The sequence below is a fragment of the Myxine glutinosa genome, chromosome 5 (genome assembly GCF_964187855.1).
Source record: "Myxine glutinosa chromosome 5, kmMyxGlut1.1, whole genome shotgun sequence".
Taxonomy (NCBI): Eukaryota; Metazoa; Chordata; class Myxini; order Myxiniformes; family Myxinidae; genus Myxine; species Myxine glutinosa.
In genome coordinates, this window is record NC_136265.1 from 106,280,691 (window position 1) to 106,307,588 (window position 26,898).

General features: G+C 48.6%; 1 protein-coding gene across 2 annotated transcripts; it reads right to left on the minus strand.

The window, feature by feature from the left end:
• Positions 1-420: 420 nt before the first annotated feature.
• Positions 421-13,099, minus strand: LOC137428262 (hippocalcin-like protein 4). 2 transcript variants are annotated; one of them, XM_078777205.1, is made up of 4 exons: positions 5,517-5,613; positions 2,804-2,984; positions 1,191-1,409; positions 421-773 (listed from the first exon to the last, which is right to left on the minus strand). In XM_078777205.1, the coding sequence occupies exons 2-4, from the start codon at positions 2,960-2,962 to the stop codon at positions 534-536; spliced, it is 618 nt and encodes a 205-aa protein (XP_078633331.1). In that variant the 5' UTR covers positions 2,963-2,984; positions 5,517-5,613; the 3' UTR covers positions 421-533. The 2 variants fall into 2 exon arrangements, with proteins under 2 accessions (XP_078633331.1, XP_067974294.2); XM_068118193.2 differs by lacking the exon at positions 5,517-5,613 and adding an exon at positions 12,995-13,099 and having other exon boundaries at positions 495-773.
• Positions 13,100-26,898: the final 13,799 nt, after the last annotated feature.

Sequence of the window (26,898 nt, forward strand, 5' to 3'; positions counted from 1 at the left end):
GCCAAGAGGTACGCACACTCGCCCCTAAGCTGTCTAGCATAGGTGTTTCACAGGTTGGGTGATTCATCAATGTCCCTTGGATGGACGTTAAGCTGGGCGTCCCATCTGCTAGCATTCCGTGGTGGATGTTAAAGATCCACGGTGTATTTCACGAAGAGTAAGCGAGCAATCGCCGGCACCCTGAACGAAAAATTCCAAAATTCCTGCCATAACGTCACGTTCCTCCGGTCCCTAGGTAGCGAAGTGGATAAGGAGCAACGCCAAGGGGCTTAGACACCTTACCTGGGCATGCAGATTAGTAGTCATGGTAATAAAGTCACACGTCCTTTTTCTCAAGACCCAGTGAGGTAAGGTCACTTATACATGAACATTTAAAATTCGTTAGTTGGGTCAGAAAATAATGGAGATTGGAAACAAAATGGCTGACAGATTTAATTTGCTTCAAAACAAAAGGGATGGCATCAGCGACAAGGGATGTTGTGAGGATACAAAGCAGGAAGGGCTAAGGTGAAGAGATGAACTCAGCAATGGGCCTAGCCTTCGGTCTGCAGCAGAGACAATATGGATGGATCATTGCGGGCAGCTTCCGTGAATTCCTCCAGCGAAATCCGCGAGTCCCCATCCACATCTGCTACTTCAAAAAGCCGAGAGACCACCTCTTCGGGAGTCATGCAAGAACACCTGGCTTCCTCACCTTGGCCACCCGACGTAGCTCCAGCTGTGGATTTGTCCTTTTGGTTCTTTTCTGACCAACCCATCATGCGGTACACCGACTGCATGCAGATAGACGCACGTACTCACTTGGTCAGGGGATACAATAAGTGTTCAGTTAATCAGTCAAGTACACCACAGCCACCATACGTCTTCTCTTTACCTCCCAACTTTTCTCCACTACTTCTTCGACGGCCACAATTATTCCCATGACACTGTCGGGTTGGCCCAAGTCTTTCACGAACCTGCGAGCCAGGCCTAACGGAATTTGGAATATTGATGCCCCCCCCCCCCCACCCCCCTCCCATGTTTTTCTTCGTCTTTCAATTCCGAACTCCCACACCCACTTATACTATATACTTGCCCTGAACTAACTTGTACTGTATAATGGTCCTTAACTAGCTCAACTACCACAACAGCCTGCATCTAAAAATGATGCATGGTCTATCTTATCCTAATATCCATGGTAAATGTAAAACCTGCAACATGGAGAGCATCTCATGACGCGAGATGAAGCCATCTCCATCACCATCGTAAACATTGAAGGCCCAGGCCAGCCGGCGTTCCCAACCAGCCGCACGGCTTGCCGAGCCCAGTGCTCCGGCCAGCTCCGCGAAGTCCACGGAGCCATCTCCATTGGCGTCCAGCGCACGCAGCGCTCTACCTGCAAACTCGGCCGCCTCCCCACCAGGGAAGAGCTAGCAGGACATGGAACACCATGCATTAAACATATCATTCTAGCTTATGTGTGTGATTACATTCTCTTACTAACTCATTGAGTGTGTGTGTGTATGTGTGTGTGACCCACTCCCCCGTGTGTGTGCGCATACCTAGAGGCTATCCTAACATTCCCAGATACACGTTGATACTTCTTATGAACAACCTTTAAAAGATTCCTCGGAGCAGAGCTACTGTGAATAACATCTGAGTCCAACTGAAAAGTGAATGCGTTGATTAAAAACAAGATGGATGGAGACATCAGCGTGATTCAAATGATGGAGATATTGAGTGTGGCTATTATCGGATGTGTGGATACCGGGAGGGTCCTGCTGGTCGGCCGCGTGAGTCTAGTCAGGTTCCATATGTCGCTGCTTCACCTGGAGGGTCCTGCTGGTGGGTCTAATCAGGTTCCATATGTCGCTGCTTCACCTTGAGGGTCCTACTGGTGGGTCTAGTCAGGTTCCATATGTCGCTGCTTCACCTTGAGGGTCCTACTGGTGGGTCTAGTCAGGTTCCATATGTCGCTGCTTCACCTTGAGGGTCCTGCTGGTGGGTCTAGTCAGGTTCCATATGTCGCTGCTTCACCTGGAGGGTCCTGCTGGTCGGCTGCGTGAGTCTAGTCAGGTTCCATATGTCGCTGCTTCACCTTGAGGGTCCTGCTGGTGGGTCTAGTCAGGTTCCATATGTCGCTGTTTCACTACGTTCACCATGTAACTCCAATGGCTCGTAGTTACATCAGGAGGTCACCTAGGAAGTACTGAACGTTTATATGGGTGATGAGGGAGAGCTTTATACATTAGATGATAATCCAGGTCACAGGTGCATCACATGACCAAGGGATACCGTAAAGTTGTCCAGCCTGCGCTCACATCCCCACCTCTATGAACTGTCATCCTGGTGTTCCCGGTGTTTCACGGGAAGGGTGATTTATCAAGGTGTGTGTGCTGTCCTTCAGGTGGACATTAAATGGGTGTCCCATCTACCGACATTAGTTGGTGTACGTTGTGGACCCCACAATGTTCTTCGTAAAGAGTAAGCGAGTTATCGCTGGCACCATGGCCAAATTCCTACTCCAACTACTGTTGAAAACGCAATGGCAAACCACACAATGTATTACCGAAACCCAAAATCCCAAAGACCTTGGAAAATTGAGTGTGGGATTTATCCCTCAACCCATTAGTGGTTGACTTTGTGGGAACACAATGGGGAATTCAGGTTGATGGGGTTAACAATGGAATCACAAGGTAGTCACAATATGAATGTGTTTGTTTTCAAGTCTAATAGTAATAACAAAAAACAGCAAAGGTAATGAAGGGGTTTGACCCTCTGAATCCAAAGAGAAAGGGAACACAATTTATCGTTGTCCTCTCACCTGTGAATAGAGGCGCGTGAGCTCAGGTAGGCCCAGCTTGCCACTGGGACAGTCCTTGCGAAACTGTTTGTACCACCGTCGCAGGTCTGAGCTTGAGAGGCCGGTTTGCACTGCCAGTTCGGCCAGTTCCGGGGGTAACTGTGACGACCTCTGGCCCATTTGTAATCCTTCCTTGATGTCCCTGTTCACCACACACAGCAAATGGTATGATCAAGGGGATACGCACCTTCTCAGGTGGATGGGATCATTCAGTCGGAGACAGACACTCAGCTGTAATGCGATACAGAAGCGAACTGATGTGTTACGCTGACATTTTTATGAAGACGTTAAGCCGGCTGTCCTTTCTTCAGGAAGACGATTATTCGGGAGGTTCAAAATCCCATGGTGCTTATTTGAAACTGATTTAGTCTTCTAACCATATTACGTTTCCTTGCTGCAGTTCCCTATCAGGTATTTTGCACACTTTATTTTTTCATCGGGGGATATTGTTACGGGTTCCGTCTGTCTGTCTTGTCTGTCTGTCTGTCCGTCCGTCACGCTATCTCCTCCTAAACGGTTGTGCAGAAATTCACCAAACCTCGTAGTTGCAAATCACCACATGGAAAGAAGGTACGACAGCAGTATCATTTTTGGCCCCGGCCCCTGGGGTGGGGTCAAAAGGTCAAATACCAAAAATGCAATTACGGGCTCATTTTAAACTGTTTTAAAATAAAACTTTGCACATGCAATCAACATCGGGGGACGCATGAAGTATGTAACGAGGTTTTGGATTTGACCTCCGATTCATGCCCCAGGGGGTGAGGGTCACAGGGGTCAAAACGAGGAAAACATTTAGCCCAACATTTCATATTTGGTCATTCCTGGTGGAACTTTTTGCCATATTTAAACTTTGCTTGTGGTTGGAAGAGTGGGGATTTTGTATGGCGCGCTGTCGACTTCACTTTAGTTATTACCCCGTGGACGCAGAGCAAAAATGTGCGGTTAAGCAATCGCATGCGTACGTACGTGCGTGCTTTAAAAAAAATCATTTTCTCGGCAACCAATGGTCCGATTGTCACGAATTTTCACTTTGGTATGTGTCTACTCACCAGTAGCCTGGTGTTGGCTCACCGGTTAGGGTGCCGGCTTGGGATTACCTAGGATCCTGGGTTTGAATCCCGGTCGATCGCTGAATTAACATCAGGGGGGTTGATTCGGCCTGTCATCCTTCCGAGGTCGGCAAATCGAGTACCAGCTCACTGGTAATTCCCTGTGTGTCGCAAGAGGCGACTCACAGGGTTGGCGGCAGGAAGGGCATCCGACCATAAAAACATTGCTTCAAAAAGGGGACCAGGATTGTCATGGGGCCCTCAAGGCTAACCCCTGCTCTAGCGGGAAAAATGGCCTTAAAACGATCATTCATTCAGTCATTCATTCCCTATGGTGAAGAATCACTGTAAAAATTCTACCAGCTGGATCTGAATCTTCACCAAAATCGAATCTATTTGTCCTTTTCAGACATACAACCTGTCCACCAAGTTTCATCCAAATCCGTCCACAACTTTTTGAGATATCCTGCTATATACCATTTTTGGCCCTATCTCCCAATGGTGACGAATCACTTAAAAAATTCTAGTAGTCGGATCCGGATCTCTACCAAAATCTAATCATTTCGTCCTTGTCACAATGTCACATACACTACATCCCTGCCAAATTTCGTCCGAATCCGTCCACAAATTTTTGAGATATTTTGTTCACAAACGGACAGACAGACAAGGGTGAAAACATAACCTCCATCATAACCTTTAACCTTTACACATAACCTTTAACCTTTAAACATAACCTTTAACCTTTAAACATAACCTTTAACCTTTACGCATAACCTTTAAACTTAACCTTTACACATAACCTTTAACCTTTACACATAACCTTTAAACATAACCTTTAACCTTTAAACATAACCTTTAACCTTTAAACATAACCTTTAACCTTTACACATAACCTTTAAACATAACCTTTAACCTTTACACATAACCCTTAACCTTTACACTTAACCTTTAAACATAACCTTTAACCTTTGCACATAACCTTTAACCTTTAAACATAACCTTTAACCTTTACACATAACCTTTAACCTTTACACATAACCTTTAACCTTTAAACATAACCTTTAACCTTTACACATAACCGTAACCTTTAAACATAACCTTTAACCCTTAAACTTAACCTTTAAACATAACCTTTAAACATAACCTTTAACCTTTAAACATAACCTTTAACATTTACACTTAACCTTTAAACATAACCTTTAACCTTTAAACATAACCTTTGGGGGTGGAGGTAATAATTCTATTTCTACGTCACAATCAGAAATGACGTCGCCGAAGTCTCTTTTCCTTATCAAATTAAAGGAAAAATGAGGAGATTTTGGCCAAGGTAACCGTTTCGCTCATCATTATTATCATACATCCACCTTGGAGAACTCGGACATACTGTATGAGATAGTGCTGATTATGCAGGTAATTTGGCCACCGGCACACAATGGCCTGCCCCTTTATCGATGTAACGTCCGGATTAGAACCACATATGTTAATCAGAAAAATGTGATTATCACGTTTATATATTTCTGTCATGTGGTTTAAATTGTACAGAAATGACGTCATACACAAAATGTGCACAGGTACAAAGTTGTAAATCAAAGGTGAAGACGAACCTGAGACGCGATTGCGCTTACCTTGAGAGAGCAATGCTGGAGCAAGGAGCGTGTTGGATTTTCTCAAACAAAATTCATCCCTGATCTTCCCACTCGATCCACATGGAATCCCCAAAGCTCTGATTGGTGAGTAAAAGAAAGGGGCGTGGCCAACAGGGTGATAATAATGATGTATGATTATAGATTTTGTGGAAGTGATAATGATAATGATGATATACGATTATGGGTTTTGTGGAATTGATAATGATAATAATGATGTATGATTATAGATTTTGTGGAAGTGATAATGATAATAATGATGTATGATTATGGGTTTTGTGGAATTGATAATGATAATAATGATGTATGATTATGGATTTTGTGGAAGTGATAATGATAATCATGATATACGATTATGGGTTTTGTGGAATTGATAATGATAATAATGATGTATGATTATGGATTTTGTGGAAGTGATAATGATAATGATATACGATTATGGGTTTTGTGGAAGTGATAATGATGATAATGATGTATGATTATGGATTTAGTGGAAGTGGTAATGATAATAATGATGTATGATTATGGATTTAGTGGAAGTGATAATGATGATAATGATGTATGATTATGGATTTAGTGGAAGTGGTTATGATAATCATGATGTATGATTATGGATTTTGTGGAAGTGATAATGATAATCATGATTATGGATTTCGTGGAAGTGATAATGATGATAATGATGTATGATTATGGATTTAGTGGAAGTGGTTATGATAATCATGATGTATGATTATGGATTTCGTGGAAGTGATAATGATGATAATGATGTATGATTATGGATTTAGTGGAAGTGGTAATGATAATAATGATGAATGATTATGGATTTAGTGGAAGTGATAATGATGATAATGATGAATGATTATGGATTTCGTGGAAGTGATAATGATGATAATGATGTATGATTATGGATTTTGTGGAAGTGGTAATGATAATAATGATGTATGATTATGGATTTTGTGGAAGTGATAATGATGATAATGATGAATGATTATGGATTTTGTGGAAGTGGTAATGATGATAATAATGATGAATGATTATGGATTTTGTGGAAGGGATAATGATAATAATGATGTATGATTATGGATTTTGTGGAAGTGATAATGATGATAATGATGTATGATTATGGATTTAGTGGAAGTGGTAATGATAATAATGATGAATGATTATGGATTTAGTGGAAGTGATTTTTTTTTTTTTTTTTTTTTTTGTATACAAGATCGAGGCTCGTGAAAGAGCGAACATTAATCACACAAAAAGACAAACCGACACACAAAACACAAAAAACAAGGGGAGCGGCAGACAAGATGGGGAGAGAGGGGGAAGGACACAAAAGAGAGGGGGAAGAGGGGGAAGGACACAAACACAACATTTGAGAGCAGGGACATCGGGAGGACTTGGGGGGAGGTGGGAGAGGAATAAAACATATGAACACTGCAAGGACTCTGGGGTGAATTACCGGGGGTAGAAAAGATCAAGGTTATTGATGGGGGAAGATAAGAGATGGTGGTGAACAGCTGTTTTAAAGACCTGGAGGGAGGAGTGGGATTGAAGGGAGTGGGGGAGTTTGTTCCAGAGGCGGGAGAAAAGGGGAATGAAAGAGTGAAGGTGAGCAGAGAGCCTAGACTTTGGCAGTTTAACCATAAGAGGGTTGCAGGCAGATCTTGTGCGACCTGAAGGAATATTGGGGGGACAGAGCACACAGAGAGCTGGGGGAGCAAGGCCGGAGAGGAGTCGGTAGAAGACAGAAAGACCACCAACCTGCCTGCGGTGAGTGAGTGAAAGGCCCTCGGTGTTGACTACATCGCAGGAGATTCCAATGATTCTGAAAGCTTTGGCCTCAACAGCATGAAGCCGAGCAAGGTGTGAGGCAGGAGCACCAGCCCAGAGGGGGGAACAGTATTCCATTGAGCTGCGGATGAAAGCCTTGTATGTGGTGAGGAGCTCAGGTGTGCCAAGGAAGGACTTCGCACGACGGAGGATGCCCAGTCGGCGACTGGCTTTGGGGGCCAGCTTGGAAATGTGGTTTTCCCAAGAAAGATCATGGCAGATAGTGAGACCCAAAAGCTTGAGCGACAGAACTTCTTGGAGAGGATTGTTGAGAAAGTAGATGGGAGGGTTGTCCAGTCGGTCCTTTCGGAGAGACATTGTAAGAGTGTGAGATTTGTCAGGATTGAAAGACATGTTCCACTTGTTTGACCAGTCTGTGATTTTGTCCAGGTCTGCAGAGAGTGAGGAGGCTGCAGACTGCCGATCTGAGGGATGAGGAATGGAGCGACAGAGAGTAGAGTCGTCAGCAAAGAGATAGAGAGGATTTTCAAGAGAGTCAGAGAGATCATTGATGAAGACCAGAAAAAGCACAGGGCCCAGAACACTACCTAGGGGAACTCCAGCCTGAACAGGAAGAGGAGATGAGAGAAACCCATTCAGGGCCACACGTTGACTACGACCAGAGAGGAAGTCCGCCAGCCATGCGTGGAGATTTCCATGGATACCAAAGGAGGAGAGTTTGGTGAGCAAAGCAGGGTGCCAGACCGTATCGAAGGCACGTGAAATGTCAAGGGAGACCGCTCTAATTTCCTGTTTGGCGTTGAGGACCTCCATCCATTGTTGAGAAAGCAGAAGCAGCATGTCCAGAGTAGAGTGACCAGGTCTGAAACCAAATTGATGATCAGAGATCAAGCCATTGGAGAAGAGGAAAGATTTAATATCTGAAGCAATGATGGATTCCATGACTTTGCTGATAATTGGGAGAAGGCTGATTGGTCTGTAGTTGCTGGGATCTGTTTTTGCACCTTTTTTGTGCAAACCGGTGATGTTGGCTGATTTCCAAGCAGATGGCAGATGACCTTGAGCAAAAGAGAGGGTGAAGAGAACAGAAAGAGGGAGTGAAAGAGCAGAAGAACATGATTTTAGGACCCGTGGGCTGATGCCGTCAGGACCAGTTGCAGAATCAGAGTCGAGGGTTGACAGAAACTTTTCCACCTTGTCAGGAGGAAAGGACACAGAGTCCAGGAGCAGCTGGGTACGACTGGGTACGGTGGGTACAGAGAGGGATGGGTTTGGGACACAAGATTTTGAGGCAAACACAGAGTTGAGGCATTCAGCTTTTTCACGTGCGGAGTCAGCTGTTAAGCCGTTTGTGGTGAGGGAGGGGATGGAGGGGGAACAAACACCAGAAACAGATTTGACCAGACGCCACCAGGATTTGGAAGAGGGAGACAGATAAGAGAGTTCGGTCTTGAGACAGTGATAATGATGATATGATAATGATAGTGATAATGATGATAATGATGTATGATTATGGATTTCGTGGAAGTGATAATGATGATAATGATGTATGATTATGGATTTAGTGGAAGTGGTTATGATAATAATGATGTATGATTATGGATTTTGTGGAAGTGATAATGATAATAATGATGTATGATTATGGATTTTGTGGAAGTGATAATGATGATAATGATGAATGATTATGGATTTTGTGGAAGTGGTAATGATGATAATAATGATGAATGATTATGGATTTTGTGGAAGGGATAATGATAATAATGATGTATGATTATGGATTTTGTGGAAGTGATCATGATGATAATGATGAATGATTATGGATTTTGTGGAAGTGATAATGATGATAATGATGAATGATTATGGATTTTGTGGAAGTGGTAATGATAATAATGATGTATGATTATGGATTTTGTGGAAGTGATAATGATGATAATGATGAATGATTATCGATTTTGTGGAAGTGATAATGATGATAATGATGAATGATTATGGATTTTGTGGAAGTGGTAATGATGATAATAATGATGAATGATTATGGATTTTGTGGAAGGGATAATGATAATCATGATGTATGATTATGGATTTTGTGGAAGTGATAATGATGATAATGATGTATGATTATGGATTTTGTGGAAGTGATAATGATAATAATGATGTATGATTATTGATTTTGTGGAAGTGATAATGATAATAATGATGAATGATTATGGATTTTGTGGAAGGGATAATGATAATCATGATGTATGATTATGGATTTTGTGGAAGTGATAATGATGATAATGATGTATGATTATGGATTTTGTGGAAGTGATAATGATAATAATGATGTATGATTATTGATTTTGTGGAAGTGATTATGATAATAATGATGTATGATTATGGATTTTGTGGAAGTAATAATGATAATAATGATGTATGATTATTGATTTTGTGTTATAATAATTACTTTGTTAATACCACAATTATTCCGACGTTCTCGTGGGGTTTGCCGGGGGAAGTTTTTGTCCGAAGTCTTTCACGAACCAGCTGGCCAAAGATAACGTTTGACTCAGTAGTTCGGGCAATAATTTGTAATTTGGTTATGATGACTGTGATGGCTCCCCTACAGAAGTCTTGGTGAAGGGTGACGTGGGATCTTTAACGTCCACTAACTAATGCCGGGAAACGAACGCCAAGTTTAACGTCCATCCGAGGAACGAGGAACGACTCGCACCTTGATGAATCATCCTGCCTGTGAAACACCGGGATGCCAGTTTATGGCTGCGACGGATTGAAACCCAGGTTAGATGGCACGGAGGTGAGTGTGTGTACCTCTTGGCCCGTGGTTCTTAACCTGGGTTCGACCGAACCCCAGGGGTTCAGTGAGCCAGTCTCAGGGGTTCGGCGGAGGTCCTCCAAAACACATTGAATTTTTTTTATTTTTTTAAAAGTTTTGTATCAATTTTGAATCTATGTGTAATTACGCTTATTATTAATATTATTATTATTTTGCTTTGTATGTTACGAAAGAATGGAAATGTTATTTGTAATTGTATTCCCATCCCATTCATGGTTTCTCTGGTCTGTGTTTAAGATAAGTTGTTTCACACTGACTGTAGTAAGTTGAATCAATGAGCAACTTGCTAATTATTCTGTTGATGGTGCTTACTTGCTTACTTACTTACTGGATTTTGGACTTTGCAGGTGTTCGGAAATTCCAGTGAATAGCCTCGATTAGCTTGCCGTGTGCCGTGCGTCATTGGTCGTGCCTTACTTTGGAGTTACTGATTAATTTAAAAGTAAGTTGGAAATGTTTGTGGATATGCAGGGCGGGTTCAGAGTTATATTAAAGTCAAAAGTAGATGGTGATTATAAAATATGATTGAATTACTCAGAAAATTAGGTGGAGGTGATATAACTCCTTTGGTCGCCAATCAAAACTAACAATTCGCAGTTTTCTATGTAATATTATAATGGGATTTGAGGTGACATAGAGTTGAGTAGATAATAAATCCCGTCATCGTAACTATGAGTTATGTTTTCTTCGTTAAAATTTCTCAGTTTTCAGAGGGGTACTGATTATATTTAAGCATGTTCCTTTTTAACTCAACTGGACTATGTCCAGCTGAGTTTTTGTCGACACCCAGTGTCCGTCGTCCGTCTGTCTGTCTGTCTGTTGTCTGTAAACAATTCGACGTCTATGCTCTAAAAGTCACAAATATTGATTAAATTTGATGAAACTTGTTATGCAGCATCTTTAAGACATAAACTAGTTTGTGATTGCATTTGGGCGTTGCACGCCCAAAAATTGTCGCGGCTGGGTGGCCATATTGAAAAATCCATTTTTGTCAATCTGGTACTTCCTAATATAGCTAGAAGGCTGAAACTTGGTGTGTAGACAGTATGTAACAAACCTCAACACATATAATAAATTCAAGACTGAAATCTGAGAAAAGCAATTGCAGTTTTACTTTTCATGCCTCACTTAAAACTCAATTTTTTCTAGTTTCCTGTTTAAACATGAGATACCTTCAACGTTACTGTACCTCTTTAGCACATATCTATATACATAAAACACAGTTTGTGTGTGTGTAATGTTACCGATAGACTCCTAAACGGAGAGGCTCACGTGCTTGATATTTGGCATAGACATGGCCATTGAGCCTGGGAAGAACATGGCCGACCTAAAAAAAATTATTTCATAATATTTTTTTGCCATATTTTTACCTCAGCGCATTTCAGCGAGGAATATTATGCACGGAATCTGACCGGTGGCAGAGCAGCACGCTGATTCGCTCAGAGCGATCACATGATGTTCCTTGCCGCCATTAACTCAGTTACGCGTTCGCACGTATTTTAGAGCGAAAAGCGATTGCGTTTTTTCACATTTCAGCGAGGAACATGGCCATTCACACCACATAGGTTTTTTTTTCTTTCATCTTTACGAGATCCATATTTTTTATTCATATTTACCTCAGCGCATTTCAGCGAGGAATATTATACACGGAATCTGATCAGGTGGCAGAGCAGCACGCTGATTCGCTCAGAGCGATCACGTGATGCTCCTTGCCACCATAAACTCACAGTTACGCGTTCGCACGTAATTCACACGTTCAAAACAAACGAGATCCGCGAAGCGAGTTGGTCGAGTTGTGCTAACCAAGATGGCGACACGGCGGCTTCACTTTTCACGGAGTATGAGCGTTCTATATATTTTCAATTCACTGCGCCAGACTCGCTCACGTACTTGATTTGTGGCATAGACATGGCCATTGGGCCTTCACGGTGTAATTTGTGCGAGGCTTTTGTCCGAGTGAGCTTGAGTCGAGAGGGCGAATGTACGGGTTGGGAATGTACGGGTCTCCCTTCCCCCGCCCGGCAACGCCGGTACTGGAGGGCGTCACAGAATCGGTGAGTCTCCAAAATCCGCTTCGTGCTGTTGCGAAGATGCAGGACGATGTCACGATTGTTGTGCTGCTCTCCGACCATGAGAACTGCAACGTCATTGTTGACTGGCCCTCCCCTTCCCTCCCCCTCCCCCCCCTCCCCCCTCCCCCCCACCTCCCTCCCCCCTCCCCCTCCCTATCCCCCTCCCACCCTCCCCCCTCTCCCTCCCCCCTCTTCTCCCCTCCCCCCCCTCTTCTCCCCTCCCCCCCCTCTCCTCCCCTCCCCCCCGTTCCCCTCCCCTCCCCCCGCCCGGCAATGCCGGGTACTTCTGCTAGTAAACTATATAGTTTGTGGTTCTATTATGCATACTCTAATCATATAGATATAGACCAGTTGAGTTCAGGTTCCCTGGAACCTCTAGTTTAATTTTTGTCATATAATTATTTGCCCGAACTCAATTAAGATCAGTTTGTTCCTTTTTTTCCTTTTTTTTTCAGTATGTCGAGCAAAAAAAGGAAGTGGTCGGAGGATTACATGCGGTACGGGTTCACGTGTTTGACGGAACGGGACGGAAGTCAGCGTCCTCAATGCATGCTTTGCAATGTCAAGTTGAGCAACTCCAGCCTAGCACCAGCAAAACTAAAGGGAACACTTCAAAAAAACTGCACGGCGACGGGTAGTACAAAGACGCAGCGCTGGATGAATTCAAATTGAAGAGAGTCCGATTCGACGCAAGTGCTACCTTGCCCACTCTCGGCTTCGTTCCAATTGACAACCCGATCCTCACTGCGTATGAAGTTGCGTACCTGATCGCAAAGCAGGGCAAACCGCACACCGTTGGCGAGACACTCATCAAACCGGCCGCGTTGAAGATGGCCAACATCATGCTGGGAAAAGCTGCTGAAAACAAGTTGTCTCTCGTTCCACTCTCAAATGACACCATCAGATGCAGAATCGACGACATGAGCGACGACATCCTCGCCCAGGTAGTTGCAGATTTAGTCGCGAGCCCGACGAAATTCAGCCTTCAACTCGACGAGACCCCCAATGTTTCGAATTTGAGCCAGCTCATCTTATTTGTGCGTTATGTCAAAGGAGACGAGATCAAGGAAGACTTTCTGTTCTGCAAGCCTCTCACAACAACGACGAAGGCAGCTGACATGAAGAAGCTTGTGGACAACTTCTTCAGAACCAACGGCCTCTCGTGGAACATGGTGTCTGCAGTTTGCTCGGAGCTCCAGCCATGCTGGGATGCAACTCCGGTTTTGGAGCGCTGGTGAAGGCCGATGCACCACACACCATCGTCACGCACTGCGTCCTGCACAGACACGCGCTGGCATCAAAAACCCTGCCTCCAAAACTGGTCAATGTGCTGAAAATCGTCGTTGAAACTGTGAATTACGTGAGAAGCCGTGCTCTGAATCTATGCATCTTCAAAGAGCTGAACAATGAAATCGGCTCTGAATTCGAAGTCCTTCTCTACCACTCTAACGTTCGATGGTTATCATCAGGGAAGGTAGTGAGCCGTGTTTTTGCCTTGCGTGTAGAATTAGCCCTGTTTTTGCGAGAACACCAGCATTGCCATGCAACGCAATGCCAAGAGTCAGAGTTCATCCTCGCCTTGGCGTACTTGGCTGACATCTTCGACGCACTCAATCATCTCAATTGCCAGATGCAGGGCGGTGGAGTGAATGCCATCGAATCTGAAGAAAAAAAGCTGAGCGCTTTCCGAAAGAAGTTACCGTTGTGGAGGCGGCGAACAGAGAACGACAACTTCACGAACTTTTCGCTATTGGACGAGTGCGTGAGCGGGATCGAAGATGAGTCTGAAGTTGGAGGCACTGCTGTACCGGGGGCGCTGAAGCAAGCGATTGCCACGCACTTGGATGAACTGGGAAAGTCATTCGACGGCTACTTCCCCGACCAAGAGCAATACCCAGCATGGGTGCGGCAGCCGTTTACTTTCGACTTTGCAACGGCAGATGTCAACGACTAATACTTCGACGACCTCATCGAACTTCAGCAGAGCCAGACTCAACAACATCTTTTCGGCACAACAACGCTCTCAACGTTTGGTGCCGCCAAATGGAAGGGTATCCTCACATCGCTAAAATCGCCCTTTAGATCCTCATGCCGTTCGTTACAACGCATCTCTGCGAGCATGCGTTTTCGAAACTGGTGGACATTAAAACAAAGAAAAGGAGCAGGCTTGCATGCGAAAATGATTTGAGGGTGGCCCTTGCCAAAACAAAACCACGCATTCCCCAGATCGCCTCCCAAAAAGAAGAACAGAAAACCCATTAAGATGCAATTCTTCTTAATTTTTTTGTCAAATTTGAGGGGTTCCGCGAGTGTTCGGTGGGTTTCGTTAGGGTTCGGCGCCTTTAAAAAGGTTAAGAACCACTGCTCTAGGGCTGTCCTGCCATCCCATTTTGTGTAATCTTGAATATATAAAATGTCACAGAATATCTCATTCCAAAACGTTTTTGGCCAACATGAGGTATAAAGTGCACTTGCCCAGACCCACAGCTGCAACCTTAACCTTTGCCCCATCCTCGACCACACAAACCCTTAACAGGTACGAACTGGGGAAGTGGGCTGTATGCTATTGGATCTTTCAGTCTACAACCGAAGGGATGAAATGGTCTGGCCCAGAAAACCTATCAGACTAGAACGGCATTTCGCAGTGCGCATACCACGGCCAGGTGAACAGTTTACGTTTTGTATCACACTAACAGGTCAGATCTGGATTCGGAGCTGAACTAAAGTCTAATCGACTTGTTCTTGTTACTTAACCAACTCATCCACCCAGTTTGCTCAGAAGTTGGCTATAACCTTTTGAAATATCATGCTGTGGCGGACACAAAAGCCCACTGGCGTGGTGACATCATTCCACGCACCAAGTGGGCAGTGGCCACGCCAGAGGGGTAGGCGTGGCCTCATGATATACACCGGGCGACCAGCCCGGAGCATTTTCAGTGTTACAGTGTAGTCTTACAATAAAGACGTTTATATGTTACCGCTTGTCCGTTTCCTCCTTGCTCACAAGCAGCGCGCGTAACACCGCGCTTTACTGGTGACCCTCGACGTTGGATCTGCCGTAGCGATCCTTCCGAACACGACGCCATTGCAATGGCCAACGACAAGGCAATGGCGATTAAACTTCCCGAATTTTGGGAGGCCCAGGCCGAAGTCTGGTTCGTTCAAGCCGAAGCCCAATTTCAGCTTCGGCGCCTCACCAACGACGACCTGCGCTACTGCCATGTCGTCGCCTCCCTCGGGCCCGGCACGGCCGCTCGAGTTGTGTCCGTCCTTCGCCACCCACCGGACGGCCACAAGTACGAGGCACTCAAGCGGCTACTCCTAGCCACGTTCGGCCTCACGGACGACGCACGGGCCGATCGCCTCCTGGATCTCCCCGAGCTCGGTGAGACGCGCCCGTCGGTCCGAATGGACCATATGCTGTCACTGTTGGGCGACGAAGCCCCCGGTTCGCTATTCCGGGCGCTTTTCCGGCGCCAACTTCCAGCGCAGGTTCGCCTCGCGTTGGCCGGGACCGAGCTAACGGAACCCCGAGCATTGGCCGCCAAGGCGGACAGGTACTTCGCCGCTTCGGACACGCGGGCGAGCATCGGCGTGGCCGTCACGGCCCTCGACGCTGATGTTCAGCAGCATGTTCCACAGCATCAGCTTCTACAGCGCGCTGATGTTCAGCAGCATGCTGATACGCACCTCGTGAACGCCGCCACGCCCCGCCCACCGCCGCGGCGAAAACCGCCACCGCGGGGAAACCCGCCAACTCCACCGGCCTGGCGGAGCCAGCCGCACTCCTCCAGCTCTACCACCTGGTGCTGGTTCCACGCCAAGTTCGGCCACGAAGCTCGGCGGTGTCATCCGCCGTGCTCCTTCAACGGGTCGGGAAACGCCCGGGCCGGCGCTCAATAGTGGCGATGAGCGCCGGCCGTTCGAGCAGCCTGCTGTTCATAACGGACACCTTCTCCGGGCGCCGTTACCTGTGCGACACGGGAGCGCAGGTGAGTGTCATTCCCGCCGGCACGTCAGACAAGCAGGCCACGGGTGGGGGCCCCGCGCTGCTTGCCGCGAACGGGACGCCCATCCGTACGTACGGAAAACGCTGCCTCTCTCTGCGGTTTGGAGGGCAGGTTTTCCGATGGACGTTCGTCACCGCCGACGTGCCCATGGCACTGCTTGGCGCGGACTTCCTGTGCGCTAATGGGCTCCTGGTCGACGTCAAGCGCAGACGGCTTGTCCAGGCCGAGACGTTCAGCTCGCTCGCTTGTGCGTTGCCCAGCTCAACGAGCGGCTTGCCAAGCGGCTTGCCGAACGATTCGGTTCCGGCCACGTTGGTCTGTACGCTTCCGGCAGCGGACGCATTCACCCGCCTCCTCGCCGGCTTCCCGGCCCTCACGGGGCCCACCTTCTCGGCGGGGGCCGTCAAGCACGGGGTGGCCCATCACATCCCCACCGGCGGGCCACCGGTCTACGCCCGGGCACGCCGCCTCGAGCCGACGAAGCTGGCGGTGGCAAAAGCGGGGTTCGCTACCCTGGAGCGACTCGGCATCGTTCGGCGCTCAGAGAGCGCTTGGGCGTCGCCGCTGCACATCGTGCCGAAGCCCGGCGGGGGATGGCGACCGTGCGGGGACTATCGCCGTCTCAATGACGCCACGACTCCCGACCGCTACCCCGTCCCCCACATTCAGGACTTTTCCGCCCGTTTGGCGGGCAGGTCCTTCTTCTCGAAGGTGGACCTCATACGCGGCTACCATCAGGTCCCCGTCAGGCCGGAGGACGTCCCGAAGACGGCGGTCATCACGCCATTCGGACTCTTCGAGTTCCTGCGCATGCCCTTCGGTCTGAAGAATGCGGCTCAGGCGTTCCAGCGGCTGATGGACAGCGTCCTGCGCGACTTGGATTTTGTCTACGTCTACCTGGACGATATCCTCGTCGCCAGCGCGTCCCGCGAAGAGCACCTACGCCACCTCCGCACGCTCTTCGAACGCCTGGGCCAGCATGGCCTGATTGTGAACCCCGCAAAGTGCCGGTTCGGCGCCGCCACATTCGATTTTCTGGGGCACCGTGTCACCAGGCACGGAGCCGTCCCCCTGCCGGCCAAGGTGGAGGCGGTGAAGGGGTTTCCGCGCCCCCGCACGATCAGAGGGCTGCAGGAGTTCCTGGGCATGGTGAACTTTTACCATCGGTTCCTGCCCCGTATCGCCCAGCTCCTGCGCCCCCTGCACGAAGCTCTCCGAGGTAAGCCAGGCAAAGGCGACGTTACCTGGACCGAGCAGATGGACACGGCGTTCACGGGCGCGAAGCTCGCCTTGGCTAACGCCACCATGCTCGCGCACCCGGCGCCCGATGCACCGATCGCCCTCACCACCTATGCCTCGGACTACGCGGTGGGCGCGGTGCACGAGCAATGGGTGCGTGGAGCTTGGCAACCGCTGGCGTTCTTTAGCCGGCAGCTTCGCCCGCCCGAACGCCGTTACAGTACCTTCGACCGCGAGTTGCTCGGACTTCACTTGGCGGTCAGGCACTTCCGCCATCTGCTCGAGGGCCGGGCGTTCACTGCCTTCGTCGACCACAAGCCGCTGATCTTCGCGATGGGCAAGGTCACCGAGCCGTGGTCGGCCCGGCAGCAGCGTCACCTCTCGGCCGTGTCCGAGTACACGACGGACATCCAGCACGTCGCGGGGAAGGACAACCCGGTGGCGGATTGCCTTTCCCGGGCCGTCGCCCACGCAGTCCACCTCGGCATCGACTATGCCCGGATAGCAGCGGACCAGGCCGCTGACCCCGACGTCCAGGCCTTGCAGACCGCCGTCACGGGCCTCCGCGTCACCGAGGTGCCGTTCGACGGCGCGGGCGTGGCCCTCTTGTGCGACGTCTCCCTCGGGCGTCCTCGCCCCATCGTGCCCGCGGGCTGGCAGCGCCAGGTGTTTGACGCCATCCACGGCCTGTCCCACCCGGGCGCGAGGGCCTCCCAAAGGCTGATCGCCGACAAGTTCGTCTGGCATGGCCTCCGGAAGGCCGTCCGCGGCTGGGCCAGGACGTGCCTCGCGTGCCAGCGCGCCAAGGTGCACCGGCACACCCAGGCCCCGCTGGCCCCGTTCACGGTGCCGGAACGCCGGTTTGACCACGTCCACGTGGACCTGGTGGGACCTCTGCCCCCCTCGCGGGGTTTCACCTACGTCCTCACCATGGTGGACCGCACCACCCGGTGGCCGGAGGCCGTGCCCTTGGCGTCGACAACGGCGGCCGATGTCGCGCAGGCTTTCATCGCCACCTGGGTCGCCCGGTTCGGTGCCCCCTCAGACATCTCATCCGACCGCGGCCCCCAGTTCACCTCGGAGCTCTGGGGGGCGGTTGCGCAGGGGCTCGGGGTCCGGCTGCACCGAACCACGGCCTACCACCCCCAGGCTAACGGCCTGTGTGAGCGATTTCACCGCTCATTGAAGGCCGCGCTCCGGGCCACCCTCCGCGACGGCGGCTGGGTCGACAGGCTCCCCTGGGTCCTGCTGGGCCTCCGGACGGCGCCCAAGGAGGACCTGCGCGCATCCGCGGCGGAGTTGGTCTTCGGGCAACCGCTGCGGGTGCCGGGCGAGTTCCTCCCCGACTCCACAGCACCATGGTCCGCGGCACAGCAGCGCTCCGCTCTGCAAGAGACCGCCCAGAGGTTCACCCCGGTGCCAACGACATGCCACGGGCACCCACCGACGCACGTCGCCCCGGAGCTTCGCACGGCGGAGTACGTCTTCGTCCGCCACGATGCCCATCGGACACCACTGCGGCCCCCGTACGATGGGCCTTTCCGCGTGCTGGAGACCGGGGCGAAGCACTTCACCTTGGACATCGGCGGTACTCCTGACCGCGTTTCGGTAGACCGCCTCAAGCCGGCCCACCTCGATGTGGACCATCCACCGCCAGTGGCCCGACCCCCACGTCGGGGCCGCCCTCCTGCGGGCGGACCCCCGGCACCACCCAGCCCCGCCGCCACGCCGCCCCCCGGTCCTGCACCCATCCCAGGGGCAGCCAGGGGCATCCCACCTGGCATCCCTGCACCCCGGACGCTGCCGATCGCCAGGGGGCGCTTCGGCCAGGTCATTCGTCTGCCCCGCAAACTGGCCCTCCAGGTGCGCGGGAATTCTGGGGGGGCGCGTGTGGCGGACACAAAAGCCCACTGGCGTGGTGACATCATTCCACGCACCAAGTGGGCGGTGGCCACGCCCGAGGGGTAGGCATGGCCTCATGATATACACCGGGCGACCAGCCCGGAGCATTTTCAGTGTTACAGTGTAGTCTTACAATAAAGACGTTTATATGTTACCGCTTGTCCGCTTCCTCCTTGCTCACAAGCAGCGCGCGTAACGCCGCGCTTTAATGCTACATATCGCTTTTTGTCCCATCACTCAAAGGTGAAGAGTGAATCCCTAAAAAAACAATTACAATTATTGTGTCCGGATTGGAAACTTCACCAAAATCGAATCGAATCGTCCTTGTCAGGCACACATGTCCACCAAGTTTCATCCAAATCCGTCTACAACTTTTTGAGATATCCCGCTATGTATTGTTTTTGGCCCGATCTTCCAATGGTTAAGAATCACTTTAATAAATTAAATAATTCTGATATCCGAATCCATATTCAGATCTTCACCAAAATCGAATCGATTCTTCCTTGTCACACACGAAACATGTCCACCAAGTTTCGTCCAAATCCGTCCACAACATTTGGAGATATCCCGCTATGTATTGTTTTTGGCCCGATCTTCCAATGGTTAAGAATCACTTTAATAAATTAAATAATTCTGATATTCGAATCCATATTCAGATCTTCACCAAAATCGAATCGATTCTTCCTTGTCACACACGTAACATGTCCACCAAGTTTCGTCCAAATCCGTCCACAACTTTTTGAGATATCCCGCTATGTATTGTTTTTGGCCCGATCTTCCAATGGTTAAGAATCACTTTAATAAATTAAATAATTCTGATATCCGAATCCATATTCAGATCTTCACCAAAATCGAATCAATTCTTCCTTGTCACACACGTAACATGTCCTCCAGGTTTCGTCCAAATCCGTCCACAACTTTTTGAGATATCCTGCACACAGACACGGGGGTGAAAGCATGACCTATTTTTTTTTTTTTTTTTTTCATTAATACAGAGTCGAGGCTCGTGAAAGAGCTAACATTTATCAAACAAACAAATCAAACAAACAAGCAAACAAAGTATATAAAAAGGGGAGCAGTCAACAAGATGGGGAGAGAAATGGGAGAAAGCACACAAACACAACATTTGAGAGCAGGGACATCGGGAGATGTGTGGGAGGGAGAGGGCCTGGGGGGAGGGGGGGCAGGATAGGTATAAAACGCAAGGACACCAAGGACTTCCAGGAAAGAAGTCGACACCTCAAAAAGTGGATTTGGGGTGAAATTAGCGGGGGTAGAAAAGATCAAGGTTTTGGATTGGGGAAGATAAGAGATGGTGGTGAACAGCCGTTTTAAAGACCTGGAGGGAGGAGTGGGATTGAAGAGAGTGAGGAAGTTTGTTCCAGAGTTGGGAGAAAAGAGGAATGAAGGAGTGAAGGTGAGCAGAGAGTCTTGATTTTGGCCGTTTAACCATAAGAGGGTTGCAGGCAGATCTTGTGCGACCTGTAGGAATATTTGGTGGACAGAGCCCAGAGAGAGCTGGGGGAGCAAGGCCGGAGAGGAGTCGGTAGAAGACGGAAAGACCACCAACCTGCCTGCGGTGAGTAAGTGAAAGGCCCTCGGAGATAGCGTCATCGCGGGAGATTCCAATGATTCTGAATGCTTTGGTTTCAACAGCGTGAAGACGAGCTAGGTGTGAGGCAGGAGCACCAGCCCAGAGGGGAGAGCAGTACTCCATTGAGCTGCGGATGAAAGCCTTGTATGTGGTGAGGAGCTCAGATGTGCCAAGGAAGGACTTCGCACGACGGAGGATGCCCAGTCGGCGACTGGCTTTGGAGGCCAGCTTGGAAATGTGGTTTTCCCAGGAAAGATCATGGCAGATAGTGAGACCCAAAAGCTTGAGTGACAGAACTTCTTGGAGAGGATTATTCAGAAAGTAGATGGGAAGGTTGTCCAGTCGGTCTTTTCGGAGAGACATCGTAAGAGTGTGAGATTTGTCAGGATTGAAAGACATGTTCCACTTGTTTGCCCAGTCTGTGATTTTGTCCAGGTCTGCAGAGAGTGAGGAGGCTGCAGACTGCCGATCTGAGGGATGAGGAATGGAGCGGCAGAGAGTGGAGTCATCAGCAAAGAGATAGAGAGGATTTTCAAGAGAGTCAGAGAGATCATTGATGAAGACCAGAAAAAGCACAGGGCCCAGAACACTGCCTTGGGGAACTCCAGCCTGAACAGGAAGAGGAGATGAGAGAAACCCATTCAGGGCCACACATTGAGTACGACTAGAGAGGAAGTCCGCCAGCCATGCGTGGAGATTTCCATGGATACCAGAGGAGGAGAGTTTGGTGAGCAGAGCGGGGTGCCAGACCGTATCGAAGGCACGTGATATGTCGAGGGAGACAGCTCTATTTTCCTGTTTGGCATTGAGGACCTCCATCCATTGTTGAGACAGCAGAAGCAGCATGTCCAGAGTAGAGTGACTTGGTCTGAAACCAAATTGATGATCAGAGATCAAGCCATTGGAGAAGAGGAAAGATTTCATATCCGAAGCAATGATGGATTCCATGACTTTGCTGATAATTGGGAGAAGGCTGATTGGTCTGTAGTTGCTAGGATCTGTTTTGCACCTTTTTTGTGCAAAGCGGTGATGTTGGCTGATTTCCAAGCAGATGGCAGTTGACCTTGAGCAAAAGAGAGGGTGAAGAGAACAGAGAGAGGGAGTGGAAGAGCAGAAGAACAGGATTTTAGGACCCGTGGGCTGATGCCGTCAGGTCCAGTTGCAGAATCAGAGTCGAGGGTTGACAGAAACTTTTCCACCTTGTCAGGAGGAAAGGACACGGAGTCCAGGAGCAGCTGGGTACGGTGGGTACAGAGAGGGATGGGTTTGGGACACAAGATTTAGAGGCAAACACAGAGTTGAGGCATTCAGCTTTTTCACGTGCGGAGTCAGCTGTGTAGCCGTTTGAGGTAAGGGAGGGGATGGAGGGGGAACAAACACCAGAAACAGATTTGACCAGACGCCACCAGGATTTGGAAGAGGGAGACAGATAAGAGAGTTCGGTCTTGAGAACGGTGAGATATTGTTTCCTGGCTCTCCTGAGGGTGGACACACACTTGTTTTGGGCTTTGTGAAAGGAAATGAGATTTCCTTCCGTTGGATTTGCTTTCCAGGAGACGAAGGCAAGTTGTTTCTGGGCAACAGCCTCACCACAAGATTCCGTGTACCATGGACGGGAGGAAGGGTATGACAACTGAAGACGAGATGGGATAAATCTGTGCATGAGAGAGAGCAATTTACTTTGGAAGAATTCCCAGGATGAGTTGATGTCAGAGGTGGTAGAGATGGGAGACCAGTCCAGATGATTGATGGCTGCTTGAAGACCGTGCCAGTTGGCCTGAGTGAAATGCCAGACTCGTAGATGCTGAGCAGGCTCCCTCTCCCTCCCTTTGGTGGCCTTCGGAGGTACAGGTAAATGAAAACATGATTCAAATCAGGTATTTGGCCAATATAGGGTATAATGTGCATTAGCCTACTGCACGCACGCACGCACGCACACACACACACACACACACACACACACACACACACACACACACACACAAACCGCACACACGCACACACACAGATACACACACATACACACACACACACACACACACACACACACACACACACCTGTAAACTAGTGCATCCAAGGATTTTGACCGCTCATCCAGCCGTGTCGAGAAACTCTGCAGAGTAACCTGGTATCCCTTGTGAGTGGTGCCAGGTGTACCTGTGAACAACCTTAAAACATAAAGGCATGAATCTGAATCGCATATTAAACGTGCAGCAAATACACCTTCAATGAAACCTCCAAGGTGTGTTGAACCGGTCGACCTGTATGGACGTGTGCTTGTGTGCGACCAAGGTGTGCGGGTGGTTTAGGTGTCCCCCGGAGATACCGAGACACCACCGTATGGATGGATTTTCTCTTCATCTCTACCTGACCTTCCAGGTGCCCTGAAATCCCTCATCAATCATGGATTTGCCCTTTAAAAAGGGCTTCACATGAAATATTAACAAGGAATGGAAAACGTGGCCACAGGTGGTCCCTTGTCCTCGCTGCTGGTCTCGGGTCTCCAACAAGGCCTGTTCTTGAGGGGCGACATTGACAGCCTGGACTCGAGATGAATACGTTCATAAATTAGCCCGATTGGAACTCGGGCCTAGAATCGTCGTTCGTACTTTTATTTGCACTTTGCGCACCTTCCATTCCTCGGCCTTTCACCCAAGTTCGATCCGGATGGACTTTGTTTGTGTATATGGATGGACTCCGGATAACATCATGGAATAAGTACATCACGTCATAGAGTACAATAACGTCAGAGTACTTAACGTCATATCATATAGTACAATAACATCACAGAGTACATAACCTCAAAGACTCCATGATGTGATGGAGTACAATAACATCATATAATAAGTACATCGTCAAAGAGTACAATAACGTCATAGAACAAGTACATCACGTCATAGAGTAGAAGAATATCATAGAATAAGTACATCACGTCATAGAGTACAATAACGTCATAGAACAAGTACATCACGTCATAGAGTACAATAACATACATAGTGCAGAGTAGACCATTGTATACCGGTACGTGTATATACCGGTACGTGTATATACCGGTACGTGTATATATCGGTACGTGTATATACCGGTACGTGTATATACCGGTACGTGTATATACCGGTACGTGTATATACCGGTACGTGCGGAGATCGCAGGGTTGTTTCACACAGTAGACCATTGTATACTGGTACGTGTGGAGATCGCAGGGTTGTTTCACACAGTAGACCATTGTATACTGGTACGTGTGGAGATCGCAGGGTTGTTTCACACAGTAGACCATTGTATACCGGTACGTGCGGAGATCGCAAGGTTGTTTCACACAGTAGACCATTGTATACTGGTACGTGCGGAGATCGCAGGGTTGTTTCACACAGTAGACCATTGTATACTGGTACGTGCAGAGATCGCAGGGTTGTTTCACACAGTAGACCATTGTATACTGGTACGTGTGGAGATCGCAGGGTTGTTTCACACGTAGACCATTGTATACCGGTACGTGCGGAGATCGCAAGGTTGTTTCACACAGTAGACCATTGGCTGTCCACGCTTTCCACGCTATCGAAAAGTTAAGTAATTGTTCCCATTTGTATTTTCGTCAAAACTGTATTTATTTTATGGTCTGTGTACCTACAGTGGGTCCCGGGGAAGATTATCGGTGTAAATCTTTCATACCTGTTTAGAAAATCGTGTTAATTCGTGTCGTGTCTTTTGAGGCCTTGTACCGTGTCCGACCTTGAGGCTTTGTTTTTCTCTCAGCGGTCCGTCGATTGTGCTCCAATAACTTTCGTTCTCTGTTTTCCCCAGTCTTTTCACCCCATAGCCTACATCCTTGTTTATAATCTCAACTCAAAAAAAACAAAAAAAAACATTTCCTTCTCTTTTCTTATTCGTTGTTCTTATTCGTTTATTCGTTGTTCTTATTCGTTCGTTCGTTCTTTGACCACGTGTTTCTCCCCCATTTCCCCAGATAGTTTTCACTGTTAAACTTTAAAATGTTTAAACTTTCCCCTGAAGTACTGTATTCTGTCGTATATGATAACACCTTTTTCTTCTTCTTCTTCAAAAGGTTGCTTTCGACTTGCTCACCAAAACTATTCATCCCAAAAAAAATTCCAGCTCTCACAGTGCCTCTTTCATACATTCCCTAAACTCACCTGCACTCCATCCCCCCTCCAGCGTCCTTAAACGTATTTTTGACTCGAAGGTCACAAGAAACTCATTTTGCAATAAATGTTCATTTCCCATTAATCCTACACTTTCCAAAATCCAATCTCACCCCTCCCCTCCAAATCTTCCACATCACCCCTCCCCTCCAAATCTTCCCCATCACCCATCCCTTTCAAATCTTCCCCCTTGCCCCTCCCCTCCATATCCTCCCCATCACCCATCCCTTTCAAATCTCCCCCCTTGCCCCTTCCCTCCTAAACTCCCCCCACACCCCTCCCCTCCAAGACTCCCCCTCGCTCCTCCCCTCCTAGACTCACCCCTCCCCTCCAAATCTCCCCCATCTCGCATCCCCTTCAAATCCCACCCCTTGTCCCTTCCCTCCTAAACTCCCCCCTAACCCCTCCCCTCATAAACTCCCCCCTCGCCCCTCCCCTTCAAATCTCCCCACCCTCATTTCTTCTCCATTTCCCCCCTCTCACCCCTCCTCCTCAAAGCATCCTCCCTGCTTCTTACCCCTTCCAACTCTCACCTCCATCTCCCCCAACCTTCTGCCTCGCTCTTCCCCCTCCTCAAATAACACCTCACTGTGCCTCACCCAATCACCATCAAACCTCTTGTCCGCTCCATCCTTCCCTTTCTCCGAGCTATTCTGAAATCTCTGACACACCTTCAACAGCTCTCCCTACCTCTTCCTCCTCTTCCACATCTTATCCTACCCCTCCTCCCCCCCTGTTCTGTATCCGATGCTCCCCCTTCCTCTTCATTAACAGTATGGACCTCAAACATCTGGGGCCTTCGTTCAAACTTAACTGATCTCTCCATACAGGTTGCTTCTGACAAACCAGACATGATCTGCTTAACAGAAACTTTCCTCCTTCATGATGTCTCTGATTCCTTAGTATCTCTCCCGGGTTACTCCCTCCTCCGGTATGACAGACCTGAGCCTCGTCCTGGAGGTGGGGTTGCTATCTTTATCAAAAACTCTCTTTCTCACTCGCCCTGCACTGCCCTCTCTCCACCTCACCCCCAGGAATACTTCTGGCTACGGCTTCCCCTTCGCTCCCACCTCTTGTTCATATGTGTGTTGTACCGTCCACCAAACAGTGATGACTCCATCTACATCTCGCTGTCTGATAATATGGACAAACTTCTATCTACTCATCCCAACTCTCTCTTCCTCATATGTGGTGACTTCAATTGTCACCATGCCAGTTGGCTGGGTGTGGGTACCTCTCTCACCAGCCATGGCTCCTCAGCAAAGGACTTCTGCGACTCACGGGGACTGACACAATCTGTCAATTTCCCGACCCGGATCTCAGTCAACGGAGCATCTTCCCTTCTGGAATTGGTTATGACAAACTTCCCTGAAAATGTCTGCTGCTCTTCTTCTGCTCCAATCGGCTCATCTGATCATGTGCTTGTTAAACTGGACATCTCTCTGACCATTCTCAGAGAGCCTCCTCAGCATCGACGAGTCTGGCATTTCACTCAGGCCAACTGGCACGGTCTTCAAGCAGCCATCAATCATCTGGACTGGTCTCCCATCTCTACCACCTCTGACATCAACTCATCCTGGGAATTCTTCCAAAGTAAATTGCTCTCTCTCATGCACAGATTTATCCCATCTCGTTTTCTGTGGTCATACCCTTTCTCCCGTCCATGGTACACGGGATCTTGTGGTGAGGCTGTTGCCCAGAAACAACTTGCCTTCGTCTCCTGGAAATCAAATCCAACGGAAGGAAATCTCATTTCCTTTCA